This window comes from Bos grunniens, chromosome 13 (assembly GCF_055505025.1).
Source record: "Bos grunniens cultivar Pamir isolate PY7600 chromosome 13, Bosgru_T2T1.0, whole genome shotgun sequence".
NCBI classification, from domain to species: Eukaryota; Metazoa; Chordata; class Mammalia; order Artiodactyla; family Bovidae; genus Bos; species Bos grunniens.
Window position 1 is genome coordinate 17594990 of NC_141177.1, and position 22803 is coordinate 17617792.

Genomic DNA, 22803 nt, shown 5'->3' on the forward strand with positions numbered 1-22803 from the left:
AATTCAGAAAACTTTTGCAGTTTGAGGGTGGAGCCCTGTTTGCTTAGGCTGGGGACTAGGGTGGGAGGATCTTCAGTGGTTCAAGTCTTAAGAATAGCTTGATGGATGTTGCACCTAACTACAGCCAGACAATGTCTTGTTAGACTGAGGTCACTTCTCCTCCAAAGGTTCTGGTTATCTCTGCTTGTCCCTTCTTTATCCTATTAAAAAAAAAAATCTTTTTTTTGAGCCACTTGCAGATTTCTGAGATCAAAGCATTCTCCCTATTGCAAATAATTTTTCTCATTAATTAAAGTCTGTCCCTAAGTTCAGATTTTTTTAAAAATTGAAGTATGGTTAATTTACAATGTTGTGTTAGTTTCTGGTGTACATCAGAATGATTCAGTTATACAAATGTGTGTGTGTATGCTATGATCATTTGTGTCTCTTTGTGACCCTATAAACTGTAGCGCTCCAGGCTTCTCTGTCTAAGGATGCACGAACACTGGAATGGGTTGCCATTTCCTATTCCAGGGGATCTTCTCCACCCAGGGATCAAACCTGCATCTCTTGTGTCTCCTGCATTGGCAGGTGGAATCTTTACCACTAGCGCCACCTGGGAAGTATGTGTGTATATATATATATACACTTGAGATGTATATATATACACCTGAGAAGTATGTATATATATATACATTTATGTATATATGCATGCATGTGTGCATGGCTTCAGTCGGGTCTGACTTTTTGCAACCCTATGGACAGTAGCCTGCCAAGCTCCTCTGTCCATGGGATTCTCCAGGCAAGAATACTGGAGTGGGTTGCCGTGCAATCTTCCCAGCACAGTGATTGAACCTGCATCTCTTATGTCTCCTGTATTGGTAGGCGGGTTCTTTACCACTAGTGCTACCTGGGAAGCCATATATACACATATAGAATGTAGTTCCCTGTGCTATACAGTAGGAACTTGTTGTTTTATACACAGTAACTTGTGTACAGATTAATTTTTATTTGACAAACTAAGCACAAAGTGCTGGGTCCCTTTCCTCATTTTGGAATATGATTTACAGGAATTTAGAAGCTGTGATCCATGTTTTTTAACATGGTATATTTGAGATTCAAAGGTCACACAACTAGAAAAAAACAGAGTTGGATTTTAAGATTAGGTCTTTGAACTCCAGAATTCATCCCAGCTATATCTTAACAAGTATTCTCATCAAAATACGCTGAATTTCCCTCAGCAATACAGGAACAAATAAACCAATAAGAAAAGAAAAGAGAACATATCCAAAGTTATAAAGTCAGCTAAGAGCAAGGAAAAAAACACCCCAGTAGGAAAATGAGCAAAACACAAGAACAAACAGTTGACAACCAGCTTGTAAACACAGAAAAAGATATTTAAAGATTGATAATAGAAATGGGTAATCTAATAAAGTTGATGAAAGTATCAATTTGTTTAACCCTGGACAGTTTGGAAATACCTTTTGCTTACAGGGAATTTCACTTGTAAAAATTTATAGAAATATTTGTACAGTGTCCAGAGAAATATATTCAAGAATTATTCTTCTAACCACTAGTTATAAAGAGCAAAAAAATAGAAATTTTCTACTGGACCAGGCCCTGCTCACCTGACACCTGAACGTTCATGCTTTGATCTAACTCACCCTAGCCTTGTAAGGGCAAGGTTGGCTGTAAACTTGGGGGCCCAGAGTCACCTTTGCCCTCCCACCAACAAACCCACGTGGGAGGTGCTGAGTCCTGAGTGTTCAGCATCCACACTATGTGACCCTGAGCTGGCTCCATGGAATTTTCCAGGCAAGAACACAAAAGTGGGTCTCCATTTCCTACTCCAAGGGATCTTCCTGACCCAAGGATTGAACCTCCATCTCTTGGCAGGAGGATTCTTTACCACTTTGTCACCTGGGAAGTACCTTGTTGCCAGTACTTGTTGCCAGCTGAAATCTTGGCCTTCTCTGCCTACTGAAGCTGAATGAAAAATATGGAAACAGAGTTTGGAGGAAATAGAAAAGTGGCTTTTATTCTCAGCTGGCGGAGAGGGGAACACAGTAGGCTCCTGCCTGCAGAACTGTGCCCCCACCCCACCCCCGCTCCACGAGGAGTCTGGGGGCTTATGTAAAGCAAGGGCTTGCAGTCAGGAGTCAGTGATGAGGAATAAAGGTGATAGGATCTTGATTTCTTCCTCTTGTATTGTTTCAAAGACAATCATAAGCTGGCATTAGTAACCCAGTGATTGAGTCTGGCAGTTCAGTGGCTCTGTGGCCTTCTTTCTGATATGTAACTACAAGGTGAAGGGTGTTGTAAGGGTAAACACCAGATACGGGGATGTATTTAGCATAGAGTCAAAAGAAAATAGGTGAGAAGTGTAGCTCCTGCAGAGTTAGGGGGCAGAAAAGCAAATTCAGACATTCAGAATTAGGAGCAAAGTGAAAAAAACTAGGAATGTTGAGACCTGCTCACTATTCCTTTATATTTGTTCTCAGGAAAGGGAAAGAGAAAAACTCATTGTCCTTTTCACTGCAACATACTGGATGCTCTAAAAATCTTGATCTGAGTAAATTCTGATGGATCCAAACTGAAAGAAATGAAAAAGCAAATGCTGTAAATATTGAAATCATTTATTTTTTCTCTGTTTTCTTCCATAGAGAAGAGAATGTCAGGTTCGTTACTGCCCTTTCCTGAAGATCTTGGAATAAGGTGAGAATGATAAAATTCACATTGTATCCAAGCACACTTAAGACCTTTTGATTCACATTTGAAAGACAAAGCCCAAGATCATTAGTATTAACTGTCCTCATTTTAAATTTGTAGGGTTTTAAAACAGAATACCATGCCTGCTGTTTAACAGTTGTTTTTGTTTTTGCTGTGCAAATCCTGTGTTTAGTATTACTAATGATTCCTGTTTAAAAATTTTTGCTGACAAACCTTCATGAAGTTTGTAGTGACCAACTTTTTACTCTCAAGTTCAGAATAATTGAATTATTCACATCAGAAAATGTAGAACTGATAGGAAAAAACATTAGCAAGCAAAATGCAGTCCTATCTTGAACGTATTTCTAGGTTTTTTCTAAAGGTGTCTTAAGACTGAAATGCTTCCTTGGTGTTAAAGACACTGTCCAAAGAAGTTTGGCATTTTTCATTTGAATGATATGGGACAATTTATTTAACCCTTCAGTTTCTGCACCTGTGAAATGGATACCTGTGTGACAATGTGTGTAAAGTAATTAGCACATGATAAGCCCTTCATAAGTTATATGTATAGGTTGAGGTCTGTATGTATGACTGGAGATTCCAGGATCTAGATCTAGGTCTGCTTTAAAGATCTAGGTTGAGGATCCAATATCTAAATATTCCTTAAATAGAGACTTTATTTCTATTGGAATTGGCAACAGTAGTAAAATACTGTCTTTTTTCTGGAATTCCACTTAGTTAAGTGTTGTTTGTGGGAACAGTAAGCAAAGAATCAAAACAAAGGATTATACTTGAGTTACTTTGTGCATTGCTGCTTAGTAGTTGGTAAGGGAAGTAGATTGAGGGAAGAGATCACTTTAGGACTTTTAACAGACTTCATTCCTCCAAATTCCCTCTTACTACCTATTTCTTAGGTATAGTAGTTGCCTACTATTTGAACTGAATGGATTTTTCTAGTAGAGTTTTGCTTTAAAAGGGAAACGTGTAGTTTGTGGATCCAAATACTATTGATTTATTCAGCAAATATTTGTGGAGGACCATTATGTGTTAGGCATTCTTCCAAGAACTTGGGACACATGAGTTAACAAAATAGTACAAATTCCAAAAGGGACACTATATATCACGTCTTTTTGTGTCCATCTCTTAACTCTGACGTGGGTTCTGCAGGACTCCTTATAACTGTGTTTTTCTATACAGCAGCCGCTAGCTATGTGTTAAAATTAATTAAAATGGAAATTTTAATTTCTCAGTTACACTGAGTCACAGTTCATTTCAGTTCATTCACTCAGCTGTGTTCGACTCTTTGTGACCCCATGGACTGCAGCACGCCAGGTCTCCCTGTCCATCACCAACTCCCGGAGTTGACGCATAACTCATGTCCGTTGAGTCGGTGATGCTATCCAATCATTTCGTCCTCTGTCGTCCCCTTCTTCTCCTGCCCTCAATCTTTCCCAGCATCAGGGTCTTTTCAAATGAGTCAGCTGTTCCTATCAGGTGGCCAAAGTATTGGAGTTTCAGCTTCAACATCAGTCCTTCCAATGAACATTCAGGACTGGTTTCCTTTAGGATGGACTGGTTGGATCTCCTTGCAGTCCAAGGGACTCTCAAGAGTCTTCTCCAACACCACAGTTCAAAAGCATTGTTATAGCCATGTGTTCTGGGAAACAAACTCACTCAGAAGGACAATGCAGATAGTGAAGTGCAGATTGCACTGGTGGGCCCACGGCAGAGTCTCCTCTTAGCCAAGGACCCCAACCAGTTTTTGTGAAAACCTTATATACCCTAAGTGTAAGTGCCCAAACCCACCTCCCCAAATTCCCTGAAACTAGTCTGAACAAAGGAAGAGAAAGATACAATCAAAGGTAACCCGTGATTCATATGCCCTAAGCCTAGGTAGTTAACAGTGGACAATTATCAGTAGGCCTGTGGTCATACCCCAATAAGCATAATAGAATTTATGATTCTATTTGGTTACACAGATAATTAGGGTATTCTTTTAGGCAATGGAGAGTCTAGGTATGAGCCCTGGGGTTCTTCCATCCGGGGGGTCTGGTTTTCCAGTTGCTGTGTCGTTTCCATATGTACTGGGCATATAGCTCAAAGTCCACAGTCTGGTCCAACATGGAGTCCTACTTTTAAGATGGAGCCTGTTCTGTCTGTTTCCTCCTTCAGCATCAATTCTTCGGCCCTCAGCTTTCTTTATAGTCCAGCTCTTACATCCATACATGACTACTGGAAACACCATAGCCTTGACTAGACGGACCTTTGTTGACAAAGTAACGTCTCTGCTTTTTAATATGCTGTCTAGGTTGGTCATAACTTTCCTTCCAAGGAGTAAGCATCTTTTAATTTCATTGCTGCAGTTACCATCTGCAGTGATTTTGGAGCCCCAAAATATAAAGTCTGCCCCTGTTTCCACTGTTTCTCCGTCTATTTGCCATGAAGTGATGGGACCGGATGCCATGATCTTAGTTTTCTGAATTTAAGCTTTAAGCCAACTTTTTCGCTCTCCTCTTTCACTTTCATCAAGAGGCTCTTTAGTTCTTCCCTTTCTGCCATAAGGGTGGTGTCATCTGCATATCTGAGGTTATTGATATTTCTCCCAGCAATCTTGATTCCAGCTTGTGCTTCCTCCAGCCTAGCGTTGCTCATGATGTACTCTGCATATAAGTTAAATAAGCAGGGTGACAATATACAGCCTTGATGTACTCCTTTTCCTATTTGGAACCAGTCTGTTCCATGTCCAGTTCTAACTGTTGCTTCCTGACCTGCATATAGGTTTCTCAAGAGGCAGGTCAGGTGGTCTGGTATTCCCATCTCTTTCAGAATTTCCCACAGTTTATTGTGATCCACACAGTCAAAGGCTTTGGTGTAGTCAATAAAGCAGAAATAGATGTTTTTCTGGAACTCTCTTGCTTTTTCGATGATCCAGCGGATGTTGGCAACTTGATCTCTGGTTCCTCTGCCATTTCGAAAACCAGCTTGAACAACTGAAAGTTCACGGTTCATGTATTGTTGACACCTGGCTTGAAGAATTTTGAGCATTACTTTGGTAGCATGTGAGATGAGTGCAATTGTGCGGTAGTTTGAGCATTCTTTGGCATTGCCTTTCTTAGGGATTGGAATGAAAACTGACCTTTTCCAGTCCTGTGGCCACTGCTGAGTTTTCCGGATTTGCTGGCATATTGAGTGCAGCACTTTGACAGCATCATCTTTTAGGATTTGAAATAGCTCAACTGGAATTCCATCACCTCCACTAGTCATACTTCAGGTGCTCAGTAACAATTTATGACTGGTCGTTACCATTTTGGACAGGGCAGATATAGAATATTTCCATTTTGACAAAGTTCTCCTGCTCAGAGCTACCTTTGAGGATCCCACTGGGATCAGCTGAAGTTGTTCACATTAGTACCAATGCAACTGATTAAGTATTTTCCCCTTGTTTCCTGTTTTACCTTTCCTAACCCTCCACTCCATTTCCCAGGATTCACATCCCAAAATAAATTACCTGTATGCAGGCTCTTGTCGTAGGCTCTCCTTTCTATGGGGAAATCAGTTTAGACAAGTACTCCTGTATTTCCTCATGATTAATTGATGATTGTAAAAGGTTTTTCTAAAAAAATATTAATAACAAACATTGTCACATAAATGTATACATCAGTTGTAAGAAACATTACATTTCAGAAATGATGAAATACAGAAATAAAATCTTCTTGTAGTCTATCCTGGCCCAAATCTTTGTTTAAAGTATTTATTTGGGGACTTCCATGGTGGTCCAGTGGTTAAGAATCTGCCTGCCACTGCAGGGGACACAGACTGGATCCCTGGTCTGGAAAGATGCCATGTGCCTTGGAACAACTAAACCCATGTGCCGTAACTATTGAGCCTGTGCTCTAGAGCTCAGGAGATGCAACAAGAGAAGCTATTGCAGTGAGAAGCCTTCGCACCACAACTATGAGTAGCCCCCACAACTAGAGAAAACATGCTCAGCAAACAGAGTAGCCAAAAAACAAAACTATTTACTTTATCATAACTTTTGCCAAAACAAAGACATTTCCAGGTTTTGGGTGGCTTTTTAATATACTTTAATCAGTAATTTTTTTAATTAAAATTTTATTGAGGTATAATTGACATGTAATATTATAGTCATTTCAAATGTATAATGTAATGATTCAGTATTTGTATATATTGAAAAGTAAAAGAAAAGAAAAGTGATCACCATAGTAAGTCTAGTTACCCTCTGTCACCATACAAAGTTACAAAGAAATTTTTTTTCCTATGATGAGAAATTTTAAGATTTACTTTCTTTGGAATTCCCTGGCAATCCAGTGATCAGGACCCCGCACTCTCACTGTCGAGGGCACAGGTTCAGTCCCTGGTTGAAGAACTTAAGATTCTGAAAGCTGCGCAAGGAAAAAACCAACACCGAAAAAACAACAAAAGTTTACTCTCACCAGTCAACAAAAAATTAGAATTCCATATAAAGGAGAAATAGAGAATTTTATTTGAGCCAACCTGAAGATTATAACCCAGGAGACAGCCTTTTAGAAAACTCTGAGGAATGTTCTGTCTGTTAGAAGTCAAAGACAGTCATGTACATTTTTGAGATAACAGATGGTACATCAAAGTGACGCACTGAAATTTTACATACAGTTCACCAGAGATTCATACTCCAGATCTGCACATAGGAGTAATGTGTCACCATGACCTTTACAGGGTTAGGAAAGGAAAAATTCGTCTTCTAACGAGTTACATTGTTTACATCAGAAGGAAAAACAGCATTTTTTTTTTTACACTCAGGCCAGCATTCTCACCTTTGAAGAAGTCTGGTTAATATGTAATCCAGATACACACTGCACATTAGAGAGGGCCCAGCACAAGCAGGGAACAGGTTATACTTAAATTTTCTTGCCTTGCCTTAGAATAGAAAATGTATTTTATCATTTGGCAACTTTGAAACATGTACTGCAATATTAATTGACTATAGTCATCATAATGTTCATTACACACCCATGACTTATTTTATAGCTGCAAGTTTGTACCTCTTGAACCCCCTTCACGCATTTTGGTCACCTCCTCATGATTTCTATATGAATACGGTAGCTTCTTTTTGTGGAGAAGGCAATGGCACCCCACTCCAGTACTTTTGCCTGGAAAATCCCATGGGCTGAGGAGCCTGGTAGGCTGTAGTCCATGGGGTTGTTAAGAGTCAGACAGGACTGAGTGACTTCACTTTGACTTTTCACTTTCATGCATTGGAGAAGGAAATAGCAACCCACTCCAGTGTTCTTGCCTGGAGAATCCCAGGGACGGGGGAGCCTGATGGGCTGCCGTCTATGGGGTTGCACAGTTGGACACGACTGAAGCGACTTAGCAGCTTAGCAGCAGCTTCTTTTTGAGTTCTAATTAAGTAATGAATACTGCATATCAGTTGAGGGAAAGACTAGGCAGTGAGGTTGGTTTAGGTTTGGTATTGTTTTATGCTGTGATTCTTGGTTATGCTGTGCTGTGCAACAGTGCTTAACCTTTGTCAGTTATAGCTCTGCCTTTAAGTACTTCTTGGGCCTGGCCTTTTTCTGTGCTTGTTACGTCAAACAGCTGAGGAGAGGGGAATAGTAAACACAAAGCATGCTGCTTTAATGGTTTATCAGCTGTAATGATGCTTCTATACATTTTAGGAAAATTATTCTTAAATTCTGTAGTTACCCTGAGTTTCAGGGTACAACATAGAGGTCAATTATAGTTCTCCTGGTTCCAAGTCTATTTAAGTACTTTTAGCAAACAATTTGGAGAAGGCAATGGCATCCCACTCCAGTACTCCTGCCTGGAAAATCCCATGGACGGAGGAGCCTGGTAGGCTGCAGTCCATGGGGTCGCTGAGGGTCGGACACGACTGAGCAACTTCACTTTGACTTTTCACTTTCATGCATTGGAGAAGGAAATGGCAACCCACTCCAGTGTTCTTGCCTAGAGAATTCCAGGGACAGGGGAGCCTGGTGGGCTGCCGTCTATGGGGTCACACAGAGTCGGACACGACTGAAGTGACTTAGCAGCAGCAGCAGCAGCAGCAACAAACGATTTACATTTCAGTCTGATTAGCTAGCGGATTGATGAAACCTAACCCCTTGCCTTCTGCTTCAGCCAGGTATCAGGCTGACATGCCTAGACCATTTAGTAAGTGTAAATGGAGACTAATTAATAAGTGTAAATGAAGCAGGAAAATTAACTACAGGATTTTGAGCTGTTAAATTCCTATTCTTTCTCAGAATTTTAGTATTATGAGTAATTACTGATAGAGGAAGATAGGGAGGTATAAATGAAGCTAAAACCATAAATATTTGATTCATGCTTAAGTCATACCTGTACTCATAAGTCAAACTTGGACCTTTGAAACTCGTCACTATAGTGAATTTTAAAAGTCTATTCATGATCTTGTTTTTTTTTTTTTTTCATTCATGATCTTGTGACTGATCACCACCCCTGCCAAGAAGTTTTGTATTATTCTGCATTTCCTTTCATTGTATCCTAGATACTTCTTAATTGACATAAGCGACAATTATATCTCTTTGAAAGTTACTTTGATATGACAGAGACTCAGATTGTCAAAAAAATGTAGTTTTCGTAGATGTGACATCTTTGCCCATTTAGGTAGATGACTTTGTTTACATACTCACCACAGGGTTACACTAATAAACTTCTAGATTCTTATACTTGAAACACTGCTGATGGGACAGATATTCACTTGGACATCAATAGTAATTTCTATAACACCTGTAATCATAATTAAAATTCTGTAGTTCTTGAGGGCAGGGACTGAGTCTGTTGTAACCTCAGTGGTGAACACACTGTTTAATCCCTCTGCAGCCCTGTGAGGGAGATATTAATAGTATTATCTCTGTGCTATAGATGAGAATATCAATATACCAAAAAAGGTTAAGTGACTTTTTCAAGGTCATGTAGATTCCATGAGAAGATGTGAGCCAGTTCCGCCTGATGCCAAAATCATTTTTCATTATCACTGTACTCTACTTCAAAGAGACCTGGCTATCTTGAGATTTCACTTACGTAAATCAAGCAAATTTTAGGATCATTAGGGTAGATGTTGGCATTGGTTAGGTTTAAGTAAGTTTGAAGTGTATATTGAACATTCAGTGATGCAGATATGGGAAGTGTTGAAATCTGAATTTACCAAGAAAGGAGGATTAAGGGCAAAAGTCTCATGTCTCAAAAGAAAAGGTAGGAGAGGGTTTCTAGGGAGGAGCATGTTTGAATTATTAATTGTCCTTTTAATCTGACTTCTATTCTAACAATCTAAAGTTGATTATATATTCCAGGATTATTATTAAGCAAATAATGACAGATTTGCTTATCCTGTTATAATTTTAGTTCCTATGGGAAGAAAATGAAGCTGCTTAATTGTATCCAAGATACAATGAAGGTAAGAGAAATCTGAGTTTATTATTATTTTTTAACATAAAGTGATATAATTCAGTTATGTAGAGGTCATTTTTAAAAGAATGGAAAGAAAGCTCTTTTCAGTAATTGGATTGAGAGTAATGGGTTATTACTTTCCTAAACTTTCTGCATTTTCTAAAATAACCATAGAGTATATAAGTCAAGAAAAGCTAAAATATTTTAAGCACATAGAAAGTATACATAGGCTACTGCCGAGCTTGTCAGATTTTAACATTTTGCTTAATTTGCTTCAGGTCTTTCATTTCTAGAACAAAATATTAGAAACAATAGAAGGCCTCCTTTGTATCCCTCTTGAATTCTGTTTCCATCCTTTTTTCTCCAAGAGTAAGCACCATCCTGAACTTGGTGTTTAATCATTTTCTTCAATGGTTTTTGGATTTTTTACTACATGTATATATCCATAAACAGTGTATAGTACTGTTTTACATGTTGTTTTTAAACACTGCTGCTGCTAAGTCACTTCAGTCATGTCTGACTCTGTGCGACCCCATAGACAGCAGCCCACCAGGCTCCCCATCCCTGGGATTTTCAGGCAAGAACACTGGAGTGGGTTGCCATTTCCTTCTCCAATGCATACAAGTGAAAGGTGAAAGTGAAGTAACTCAGTCATGTCTGACTCTTAGCGACATTATATACATGGAATTTCATTCACAGTAAGTAGCCTTCTAATGTTGTATTTTTGAGAGATATTCATACCAACACATATAGCCCTACCCTTAGTCATAGAATAACAGTTTTTTCTTTTTTGCTATCTGGGTCTTTGTTGCTGTACATGGGCTTTCTCTAGTTACAGCTATTCTTTGCTGTGGTACACAGGCTTCTCATTGTCGTGGTTCCTGCTGTTGCAGACCATGGGCTCTGGAGCACTCGGGCTTTAGTAGTTGTGGCACGTGGGCTCAGTAGTTCCAGCTCCCAGACTCCAGAGCACAGGCTCAGTAGTTGTGGTGCACAGGCTTAGCTACAGTATGTGGGATCTTCCCAGACCAGGGATAGAACCCATGTCTCCTGCATTGGCAGGCAGATTCTTTACCACTGAGCCACCAGGGAAACCCTAGAATAACTTTTACATTAACATTACTTAATCAGTTTTGGTAAACATTTTTATCAAATGATGGGTCAAAGAGTAGGTATAGGCCTAAAAATTAGTTGTTTATTTTTCATCCCCCAGCCCCTTCCAGACATTTTAAAAGCCGTGTTTTTCAGACTTAGTGTCCCAAGAATCATTTTAAAAAGCAATCAACTGCCTAGCTCCCATCTCAGAAATTCTGATTATGGGAACTTACTTTAGATACCTAGGAATGTGCATTTTTCACAAGCTCTTCAGCATAGTTCTAATACCATAATTAAAGAAATTTTTTTTTTTTAAAAAGGAAACATATTTCTTGATTGGTTAGTGATAAGAAATGTACAACATTGCTTACCCTTTGACATCTATAGGGTAAGGAAACTTAGTTTCAGATCTGGAAGAGGGGACAGGGTTGTCATTCTCCTTTTACCAAGTCACCATTTGTATTTTTCGTCAGAGGTATTATATGCACTGAGTTATCTTAGATCCTATGACCATTTTACTTCTACAAATTAGTCTGCTTATTTTCCATTGAAAATCACATTTGAAAATTTGCTTCAATTCCACAATAACATCCTTTTAGAGATGAAGTAGTGATTCTTAGAGTAAATTTATTTAATTCCAGCCCTTTTTTGAAAAAGTTACCTATTATTAAAATACTTCATTTTCATAAAGAAGTAAATAGAAGGATCACTTCCAAAGATGATATCTAAATATTTCGTCCTGCAGTTGGAAGACAGTTACTGTCCTCCATTCTCTTGTGTCCCTCCTCAATAGCTGCAGCTTGGGTGGTCTCTTCAGGCAGGGCAGAGATAAGATGAGTTTTCTTCATTAGTTGAGATCATCTCAGATAATCTGAGGTCACTTTTTCACAATTTGCTGCAAAAAATCTTTTCAAAGTAATTTTCAAGTCAGTAGTTTCATTTATTCCCTTTTATTTATTTTTCTATTTTTCATGGAAAGCAAAATTGTTTAACCTCATGTATGAACTATAGTCACTGAAAATAGTTCTTAAAGCTACTAAGTGCTTGAGTCAGTGAGTCACTGTCTAGTAATGAAATTGATACCTTTTTGACCTTGGTTCCATCAGCAGTACAGTTGAACAAAAAATTGATTTCTACCCTAATTTGACATCTACCTTTATTTCTTTTTAAATAAAAACAGCTTTAGTGAGATAGAACTCACATACCTTACAATTCACTGTTTATTTTTTCATTTTTATTTTTTATCGAGATGTAGTTGATTTACAATGTTGTGCTAATCTCTGCTATACAGCAAAGTGACTCAGTTATACACATATATGCATTCTTTTATTCGTTCATTTTAAATATATGAGTCATTGTTTCTTAGAAATTTCATAGTCATCACCACAATCTATTCAAATTATGAGTTCTTTATATATTCAGGATATAAGACCCTGATATTTGATACACTGTGCAACTATTTTCTCTCATCTTCTGGATTATCTTTTTATTTTTATTTATTTAGGGCATGTTGAGGAGCTTGTAGGATCATAGTTCTCCAACCAGGGGTTGAACCTGGGCCCCCAGCAATGGAAGTTTGGACTCCTAACCACTGGATTACCAAGGGATTCCCTATCTTTTTACTTTCTTAATAGTGTTCTTTGGAGCATGAAAGTTTTAAATTTGGATGTAGTTCACTGTATCTATTTTTGCTTTTGTTTCTTACACTTTTGCTATCATATCTAAGAAACCATTGCCTAGCCCAGGATTATAACCTCTATTCTTGAGTTGGTTTTCCATGCTAAATTTAGTTCAGTTTGCCTCTGAAGCCAGAAATTATATAATAGTGAAGATGAAGTACAGTATTTGACATAGCAGGCACTAACTCCAGGACCCAGCATTACTCACTGGTGGGTGGGCACCAGTCCCAGGATCTCCTGGACCCCGATCCTCCCACACACCAGAGGGCAGACACAGGCCCCAAGACCACTGCAGCCCCACAGCCTACCCTGTCAGGACCCAACCAACACATTAGCAGCCCAGCAGCAGTCCTGGGGCCCTACCTCCTGGCCCTGCCTTACAGCAGGCTAGCTCCAGCTTTGGGACACCTTGGGTGCCACAGCCAGTGGTCCTGGGATTCAGGCCCACCCATCAGCAGGCTGACATCAGCTTCAGGACACCAAGGACCCTGTATCCAGAGACCTTGGGACCAGCTACACCCACCAGTGAGCTAGCACTAGCCTGGAATGCCCCCTGAGCCTGGCCCTGCCCACCAGCAGGCTGACAACAGCCCTGGGACCCCCCAGGCCCTGGACTCACTCATTAGCAAGCCAACACAAGCTCTGAGGCACTTTGGACTCCTCAGCCAGCCACTATGGAATTCATCCCCACTCACCAGCAGGCCAGCACCAAACCCAGGAACCCCGCCTCACAGCCTGTCATCTCAGAGCCTGGCTCTGCCCACCAGTGAGCCAGCACTAGCCCCAGGATGCTCTGGGGTTCTGCAGCCAGCTACCTTGTGATCTGGCCCTGCCAACCAGTGGCTGGGAGTCTCCACACAAGGCAGGCCCTGGCAACCAACCTAATTGGGGAGCAGGCCACACCTACCACACTACCCACGATACTCAGCCCACCACAGTAGAAGGACCCACACTGGGGGCACCCCTGAAGCATATAGCTCTGATGACCAGAGGAGTGTGAGATGCTGGGACACACAGGACATCTCCCACAAAAGGCCACTTCTCCAAAGTCAGGAAACATAACCAACCTATCAGATACATAGAAATAAAATCCACAAGTTAGACCAAATGAGACAACAGAGGACTATATTCCAAACTAAGAAACAGAACCACAAAAGAACTAAGTGAAGTAGAGACAGATAATCTACCTGATAAAGAGTTCAAGGTAATGGTAAAGATGATCAAAAACTTGGGAAAAGAATGGATTTACAGAGCAAAATGTTAGAAATTTTTTAACAAATAGAAAAATAGGGAAGAATCAAGCAGAGATGAAGAATACTGTAACTGACATAAAAAATACACTAGGAGGAATCAATAGTTGACGAAGTCATACAGAGGAGATCAACCAGCTAGAAGACAAGAGTGAAAGCAAAACAGAAAAAGAAAGGAAAACAAAAATGAGAACAGTTTAAAAGACCTCTGAGAGAACCTCAGGCATTCACATTCTAGGGGTCCCAGAAGGAGAAAAGAGAGAGAAAGGAGTAGAGAACATATTTGAAGACATAATAGCTGAAAACTTGCCCAACCTGGAAGAGGAAATAGACGTCCAAGTCCAGGAAACAAGGAGAGCCCCAAATAGGCCCAACCCAAAGAGGAACACATCAAGACATACTATAATTAAAATGGCAAAAATTAAAAATAAAGAGAGAATATTAAAAGCAGTCAGAGGCTAGCAGCAAGTTTATATAATGAATCTCCCATAGACTATTAGCTGACTTTTCAACAGAAAATCTGCAGACCAGAAGGGAGTGGTAGAGTAAAGTGATGAAGGGAAGAAGTTAAAACCAAGAACCTACCTGGCAAGTTCTCAGTAAAATTAGATAGATCAAGTTTTACAGATAAACAAAAGCTAAAAAAAGTTCATTACCACCAAACCAGCTTTACAAGAAATGCTAAATAAAGGCACTTATGAAAGGAAAAGCGCATTGGTAAAGCCAAATATACAGTGAAGGTATTCAAACAGCCACATATAAAACCAGTTAAAAGACAAAAACCAGAATCATCTATATCTATAGTAAGTAGTGAAGGGATACGCAAAACAAAAAGAGGTAAAATATAATACCAGAAACAGTACTCAAGGGGGTCTTCCCTGGTGGTCCAGTGGATAAGAATCTTCCTTATAGTGCAGGAAACTTGGGTTTGATCCCTGGTCAGGGAATTACAGATCCCACATGTCACAGAGCAGGTAGGCCTGCATGCCATAACTACATGAGCCCTTGCACCACAGCTCGAGAGTCTGTGCACTGGAATGGAAGATTCCACATGATGCAGTATAGATCTTGTGTGCCTCGACTAAGACCCAAGGCAATCAAATAAATAAATAATTTTAAAAAATAGTACTAATGGGAAAAGGGGAATAAATAGAAGTTTGTTAAAATTCATTTGAAATGAAGAGATCAGCAACTTAAAATAATCATGTGTGTGTGGGGGTATATATGAGTTTGAGCAAGTTCCAGAAGATGGTGAAGGACAGGGAAGCCTGGCATGCTGTAGTCCATGGGGTGGCAAAGAGTCAGACATGACAGAGTGACCAAACAACCAACATATATATATATATATATATGTATGTATGTATATGTATGTATGTATAAACACATGTATGTATATATATACACACATATATAAATATATATATTGCTATATATAAACCTTCCAGTAAGCACAAACTATAATAGATATACACACACAAAAAGAGAAAGGAATCCAAACATAACATTAAAGATAATCATCAAATCACAAGGGAAGAGGACAAAAGAAGAAAGGATCAAAAGCTACAAAAACAATCCCTAAACAATGAACAAAATGGCAATAAGTACATACCTATGAATAATTATTTTACATATAAATGGACTAAATGCTCCAATCACAAGACATGAAGTGGATGAATGAGTACAAGAACAAGACCCACATATAGACTGCCAGAAGACTCACTTCAGACCTAAAGAAACACCGACTGAAAGTGAAGGAATGAAAAAGTGTTTCATGCAAATGGAAATCAAAAGAAAGCCGGGGTAACAAAGCCGAGTAGTAAGTTAGTCCTGTATTCAAGTTAAACACATTCATTTAACACACTCATTCAGATCGTATAAGCCATTAGACTCTACTAAAGGCGGATGAAATCATATACGTAACAGAAAGGTTGAAATCTTTACCCTTCTGTTATTAGAATCCATTAAGAAATAAAGTGTACCCAGGTCCAATACACTTGATCTGTCTGATAGTGATTCCTAAATAAAGTTAAGATTTTCATACCTTGTCATTTCCCGTAGTAGTATTCTTACTTGAAAGCAAATAGCTTTAACTTCACACTGTAGATCGGAATGAGTGGACAAAAATTTTAGATGGGGTAATGATTTCTTGCTCACATTAACTTAAACATAATTTTCTAGGTGATCAATGATCCTATCCATGGCCACATTGAATTTCACCCTCTCCTCATGCGAATCATCGACACACCACAATTTCAGCGCCTGCGATACATCAAGCAGTTGGGAGGCGGTTACTATGTTTTTCCAGGAGCTTCACACAATCGATTTGAGCACAGTCTAGGGTAAGAAGCCTCCCTGTTGACTCAGATGGTAAAGCGTCTGCCTGTAATGTGGGAGACCTGGGTTCCATCCCCGGGTTAGGAAGATCCCCTGGAGAAGGAAGTGGCAACCCACTCTAGTATTCTTGCCTGGAAAATTCCATGGATGGAGGAGCCTGGTAGGTTACAGTTCGTGGGGTTGCAAAGAGTCAGACATAAGTGAGCGACTTCACTTTCACTTTAGGGTAAGAAGAATACAATGAGTTAAAAGTTATGTGATTAATTTAAATTTTTTTTAAAAAGTTATGTGAACGTAGTTTCTCCCTCTCTTTCTGAATACCTTGTTGTATAAATTTAATGCCTTTTTCATCTTAACTAAGCACTTACCACACACCATAGCTGTAGCTTTCACAGTTTGAGGTATATCATTGAAACTAGCACAAATTTCTTTTTCCTTCTTCACAATTTCACAGGAGATCTATTCTTATGATAGATCTTAGCAACCTCAGCATAACAATCTTTTTTTATCTTTATTGAGTTGAGAATTTTGACCTTTTTGCTCACTTACAATGGACATGAGTTTGAGTAAACTCCGGGAGTTGGTGATGGACAGGGAAGCCTGGCGTGCTGCAGTCCATGGGGTCACAAAGAGTTGGACACGACTGAGCAACTGAACTGAACTACTCACTCACAGGAAGCACTTCTAGGCTTCTCTTTGGCACATCTGAATTGCCAGATTTACTACTCTTGCACTTTGGGGCAAAATAAGGGTTACTTGAACATAAGCACTATGAAATGTTGATAATCAGCCTGATAATTGTGCTGGCTGCTAAGTGGCTAATGTATGGGATGCGCTGGACAAAAGAGTCATTCATGACCTGGTCATGATGAAACAGAAAAGTATGAGATTTCATCATGCTACTCAGAATGGACTGATTTAAAATTGATTTATGAATTGTGTATTTCTGGAACTTTCCATCTAATATTTTCAGACTATAGGTGACTACTGGTAACTGAAATGAGAAAAATGAAACCAATGATAAGGGAAAACTGCTCTGTTACTTTGGTCTTGTTTATTTGTTTAGAAGCATTTTTAATTAGCCAGAACACAAACATCTACTCAAATCTTTATTCATCAATAAATACTTACTGAAAAATTGTCCAGTTCAGTCACTCAGTCATGTCCCGACTCATTGCGACCCCACAGACTGCAGCACACCAGGCTTCCCTGTCCATCACCAACTCCCGGAGCCTACTCAAACTCACATCCGTCGAGTCGGTGATGCCATCCAACTATCTCATTCTGTGTTGTCCCCTTCTCCTGCCTTCAATCTTTGCCAGCATCAGGGTCTTTTCTAGTGAGTCAGTTATTCACATCAGGTGGCCAAAGTATTTTTAGAAAAATTGTTAGACCATACCAAACTGATAAGGTAGCAACTGTTTCTATTCTTGTGGAGTTCAGAGTTTAGGGGACAAGAAAGATATTTATTCATTCAGGAAGTACTTTCAGGTGGAAATGCTAAAAGTGTATTTAACATTTGTTGGGCACCATATCTTCAATCTATGTTGTAAACATTAAGATGCCAGAAGTTTGCTTTTTAAAAAAATGGGATAAAATAAACAATATAAAATTTACCTTCCTAACTATTTTTAAGTTTACAGTTCAATAATGTTAAATATGTCCACATTATTGGGCAACCAATCTCCAAAACATTTTCATCTTGCAAAATTGAAACTCTGTATCCATTGAATAGCAAGTTCCCATTTCTCTTCTCCCCAGTCCCTCAGTAACCATTATTCTACTTTCTGTTCCGGTGAATTTGACCATGTTATGTACCTCATTACAGTTTCCCAGGTGGCACAGTGGTAAAGAATCCACTTGCCAATGCAGGAGATGCAAGAAACTTGGTTTAGATCCTTGAGTTGGGAAGATTCCCTGAAATACGAAATGGCAACCCACTGCAGTACTTTTTGCCTGGAGAATATCATGGACAGAGGAGCCTGGCGGGCTACAGTCATATGAGTGATTTCATAGAATATTTGTCATTCTGTAATTGGCTTATTTCACTTAGCATAATTTCCCCAAGTCACTCATGATGGAGCGTGTGTCAGAATATCCTTACTTTGCTCAGTTAAAAACTGCTGATAGGTTACCCTAAGTGACAGACACTGGGAAATTTGTATTATGTATGTATAGAATTTGTACTTACAAGTAGTTGTTTAATTGGGAATTAACTCTTATCCTAAAGTTGGCCAAAATGGGGTTCTTTTGATATTCCAAAATTAATTTTTTTCATGTGCAGCTAGAAAAAGCCAACTTGATAAAACATCTTTTCAAAATTCTGAACTTAAAGAAATAGAAGTCTTTCTGGGAGTATTTGCGTTTCTTTTCCTGTAATCTTAAAGATATAAAAGTTCTACCTGATCTTCTTAGGCATCCCCCCACCCCTACTGTGTTCTGAGATCTTGGTTTCTGCTACCCGAAAGTTACTCACATGGTATACATTTGGCAAGCAGTCAGATAGACTGGGAAGTCTGTTTGTCTGGCTGTGGCAACTCTCAGGAAAATTTGTTATAAAGGGTCTTTTTCATCTTAACCTTCATTACATCCTCCTATACACCAAAGGACTTTACTCTCTTAGGCTGTTTTGGGAAATAAATTTCTAAATCTTATGAAGGTTGCGTCCTTTGCACTCTCTTGTGGGGATGCCTCTTGCATTTTATTGGTTTGAGTCACTGTTAAGATACTACTTGTCAGTGACCAGACAATGGATCCTTAAAAGTGGAGAAACTTGGTAAATTGGTAAATTTTTTAGAGAGCTTTCATTATAAAGAGCTGTTTTATTGTTACCTATGAAAAAAATTAGAAGACGGATAGTATATAAGACAGCTATGCCATCAGTTTAGAACAGACAAAAATAAACAAATTTGGGAAGGCTTATTTTGTAGTGTCCATTTAGGGTTCCCTGACAGATGCCAATAAACACATTAGGTTAATTAATGTTAATTAGATTGATTAATAGAGAAAAAAGCTGAGAGGAGAGTGACGAGACTTCTTCCCAAGAAGGTGAAAATTTTAAAGGGATTTGTCCCAACAGGATAAAAATCTTTAGATTTTATTAAGAAATTAGATATTTAAAATGGATGTTAATAGGATTAAAAGAAAGGTTTTGATACAACACTATGTAAGGTTGGATGGGCCATGGGAACCTTCTGTTGGTGCCCAATATAAAGGGCCCCAAACAAATCCATTCTTTTTACCTCAGTTTAGTTTATATATGTCGAGAGTCAGACATGATTGAGCAACTTCACTTTCACTTTTCACTTTCATGCATTGGAGAAGGAAATGGCAACCCACTCCAGTGTTCTTGTCTGGAGAATCCCAGGGACGGGGGAGCCTGGTGGGCTGCCGCCTATGGGGTCGCACAGAGTCGGACACAAATGAAGTGACTTAGCAGCAGCAGCAGTATATATAGTAAATATACTTAAATATATGTTTAAAATATTTATGTATATATTTAGAAGGCTGGAAGAAAATTACACTGAGATACCTGATCAATAATTGTTGGGACAACAGTTAAGCCAGTTAATCAAGTTAAAGGTATTTTTTTAAAAAGACCTGAGTCCCTTAGTTATCCTCCTCCCTGGAGACCCCAGAGCCTTTATATAAAAATAGATAAAATGACCAGAGGATAAAAAGGAAAGTTTCTAGAACCCCTTGTAAGACCATAGATTGTTGATGGTGTACTGCTGCTGCTGCTGCTACGTCACTTTAGTTGTGTCCGACTCTGCGACCCCATAGACGGCAGCCCACCAGGCTTCCCGTCCCTGGGATTCTCCAGGCAAGAACACTGGAGTGGGTTGCCATTTCCTTCTCCAGTGCATGAAAGTGAAAAGTGAAAGTGAAGTCGCTCAGTTGTGTCCGACTCTTAGCGACCCCATGGACTGCAGCCCACCAGGCTCCTCCGTCCATGGGATTTTCTAGGCAAAAGTACTGGAGTGGGGTCCCATTGCCTTCTCCGTGATGGAGGCTAAAGTTAATGGTGTAAGAGTTGATAGGATTGAGATGACAGTTTATAAAAATAGATGTATTTAAGTGGGTTTAATATAATATGTTTATATCTCTTTTTCCTAACTATATTGTGTATAGACATTATGTCTTCCTGGGGAATGCTTCTCCTGCCTGGTATTATAAGACAGGATATATAAATCCACCCCTCAGAAAATATTAAATATATAAAAAATTCCAAAACAATTCAATAGGATTACCTGAACTTACACAATATAATGTAAAAATAAGGCCTAATATTCATAAGCTAATAATAATCAAAGTAAAGAAAAGGTAGCTGGGGAAATCAGTCTTTTAATATTATTCAGGCAGCAGACCAATTCTTTGGGGAGTTAAAATCAATTCTCTCTGTCTTGCAAATCTCTACAAATCAGAAATATAAAACAGCCTACAAGGACCAGAAATGTAATACAGGCTGTTACAGAAATGTAATACAGCCTACAAGCTCAGACACGTAGACTCTGAAACAAAAAGAGAAAAAGAGGGCTTTTTACACTCAAACTGCTGAGAAGGGTCCATAACCCATAGTCTGATTCACAGCCTCCTTAGGGATTTATCATGGACAAATATACATCTTAACAGTCGCTCATCTTTCAAACAGAAAAATAAATTTTTCGTTTTTGTTTTGTTCCTTCCTGCTCTGCAGCGTGGGGTATCTAGCAGGACGTCTAGTTCGTGAACTGAGTGAAAAACAACCAGAGCTGCAGATAAGTGAACGAGATATTCTCTGTGTTCAGATCGCTGGTCTTTGTCATGATCTTGGTAAGCAGTTCAAAGAACCAGAGTTCTAGTGTAAAATCACCTGTCACCTCTCTTTGAAATACAACTAAGAGCAATATGAAAGTTGTGTTCTAATTCTTTGAAGAGTTAACATTAATGTAAATTTGCCATTGCTTCTTCCTAGAATGGTTCATAAGCCCAAAGCATTGCTTTCTTTTTTTTTTAAGTCTTTCAATGAGTTTCCCACGTTGCACCCTTCATTGCAGGTTATATGAAAGGACGTTCTAATAGTGGTTTTTCCTTACTACTGTGTGTTGGAATGTTGTAAATTTGATTTTTCCTTTATCTTTGCTGAATAAAATTGCTATTTCCCTTCAGTTACTTTGTGAAATCTATTCTCACACCTAGAATATATAATCTGCTCTAGCAGATTAACAAGAAATTTAGAGAACTCCTTGTGACCTATACTCACAACCTCAGTCTTGGGCCACTTAAATCCAAGTAAAAGAATATCATCTTTCTCCAGAGACAAAGAGAAAAAAGAATGTTCTCTTTTATCATGAGGAGTTTTTCCTCTCTTCTTGTAATTTTTTCCTATTTACTGGAGTAATTTATGGATATCCCAGGCAGTGAAGTAGTAAAGAATCTGCCTGCTAAAAAAAAAAAAAGAATCTGCCTGCTAATGCAGGAGACTCAAGAGACATGGGTTCAATCCCTGGGTCAGGAAGATCCCCTGGAGTAGGAAATGGCAACCCGCTCCAGTTTTCTTGCCTGGAAAATTCCATGGACAGGTGAGCCTGGCTACAGGCTATGGGGTCACAAAGAGTCAGACACTAAGCGTGCGCGCGCACACACACACACACATTGAAGGATCCTAAGAGTTTGCATGTGCCCTCGGTGCAGACAAAGGGAGGTTTTTGTGTTTCAGTAGTCAGATAATTAAAGGCATAGGGCTGTCTTTTCAGCACGTTCCCTTGGAGATTTTAGTAGGACCAGTATCAGCCTTCGATCATTAAAGATTCTTGGTATTTTGAGAGGGAGCTTTTGGGAATCTTATACCAATCCCCAGGAGTCTAAACTCTGCAGTAACAAGCCTTTATTTATGTACTGAAACATGCAGAAAAGGCCTGGGGCTGGTCCAAGTGAGCTCCCTCTCCCATCTAGCAAGGAAATGTGGGGGGGGATTTGTTCCCAGGACCCCCTCCGGATACAAAAAAAAAAAAACGAAAGCCCAATGCTTATATAAAATTTGTATATAACCCATACACATCCTCTCCTGTGTATAGAGAATTAAATCAATTATTCTATAATTAAATCAATTCTAGATTACTGATAATACCAATATGTAAATAACTGCCAGCAAGCTTGGCAAATTCAAGTTTTGCTTTTTGGAACTTCCTGAATTTTTTTTTTCCCCCAAATATTTTCTGTCCAAGGTTGATTGAATCTGTGAATGCAGAGGGCCAAGTTTAACTCCTTCAGAAATTCTGATGATTCCAGATTTGTGCCTCAGCAAAGTTTCATGTTGATAGATGTTGTAGAATGTTAAGGTCACT

The 22803-nt window shown here is 39.1% G+C and overlaps 1 protein-coding gene across 5 annotated transcripts in view; it reads left to right on the top strand.

Moving 5' to 3' along the window:
* SAMHD1 (SAM and HD domain containing deoxynucleoside triphosphate triphosphohydrolase 1) overlaps positions 1-22803 on the top strand; it is a 67375-nt gene that overhangs the window by 1493 nt on the left and 43079 nt on the right. For all 5 annotated transcript variants that reach the window (XM_086331946.1, XM_086331947.1, XM_086331945.1 and 2 more), the window contains exons 2-5: positions 2643-2694; positions 10075-10126; positions 16322-16482; positions 21174-21289. In XM_086331946.1, the coding sequence (XP_086188072.1) occupies positions 2643-2694; positions 10075-10126; positions 16322-16482; positions 21174-21289 (381 nt within the window). The remainder of the gene's footprint in view (positions 1-2642; positions 2695-10074; positions 10127-16321; positions 16483-21173; positions 21290-22803) is intronic.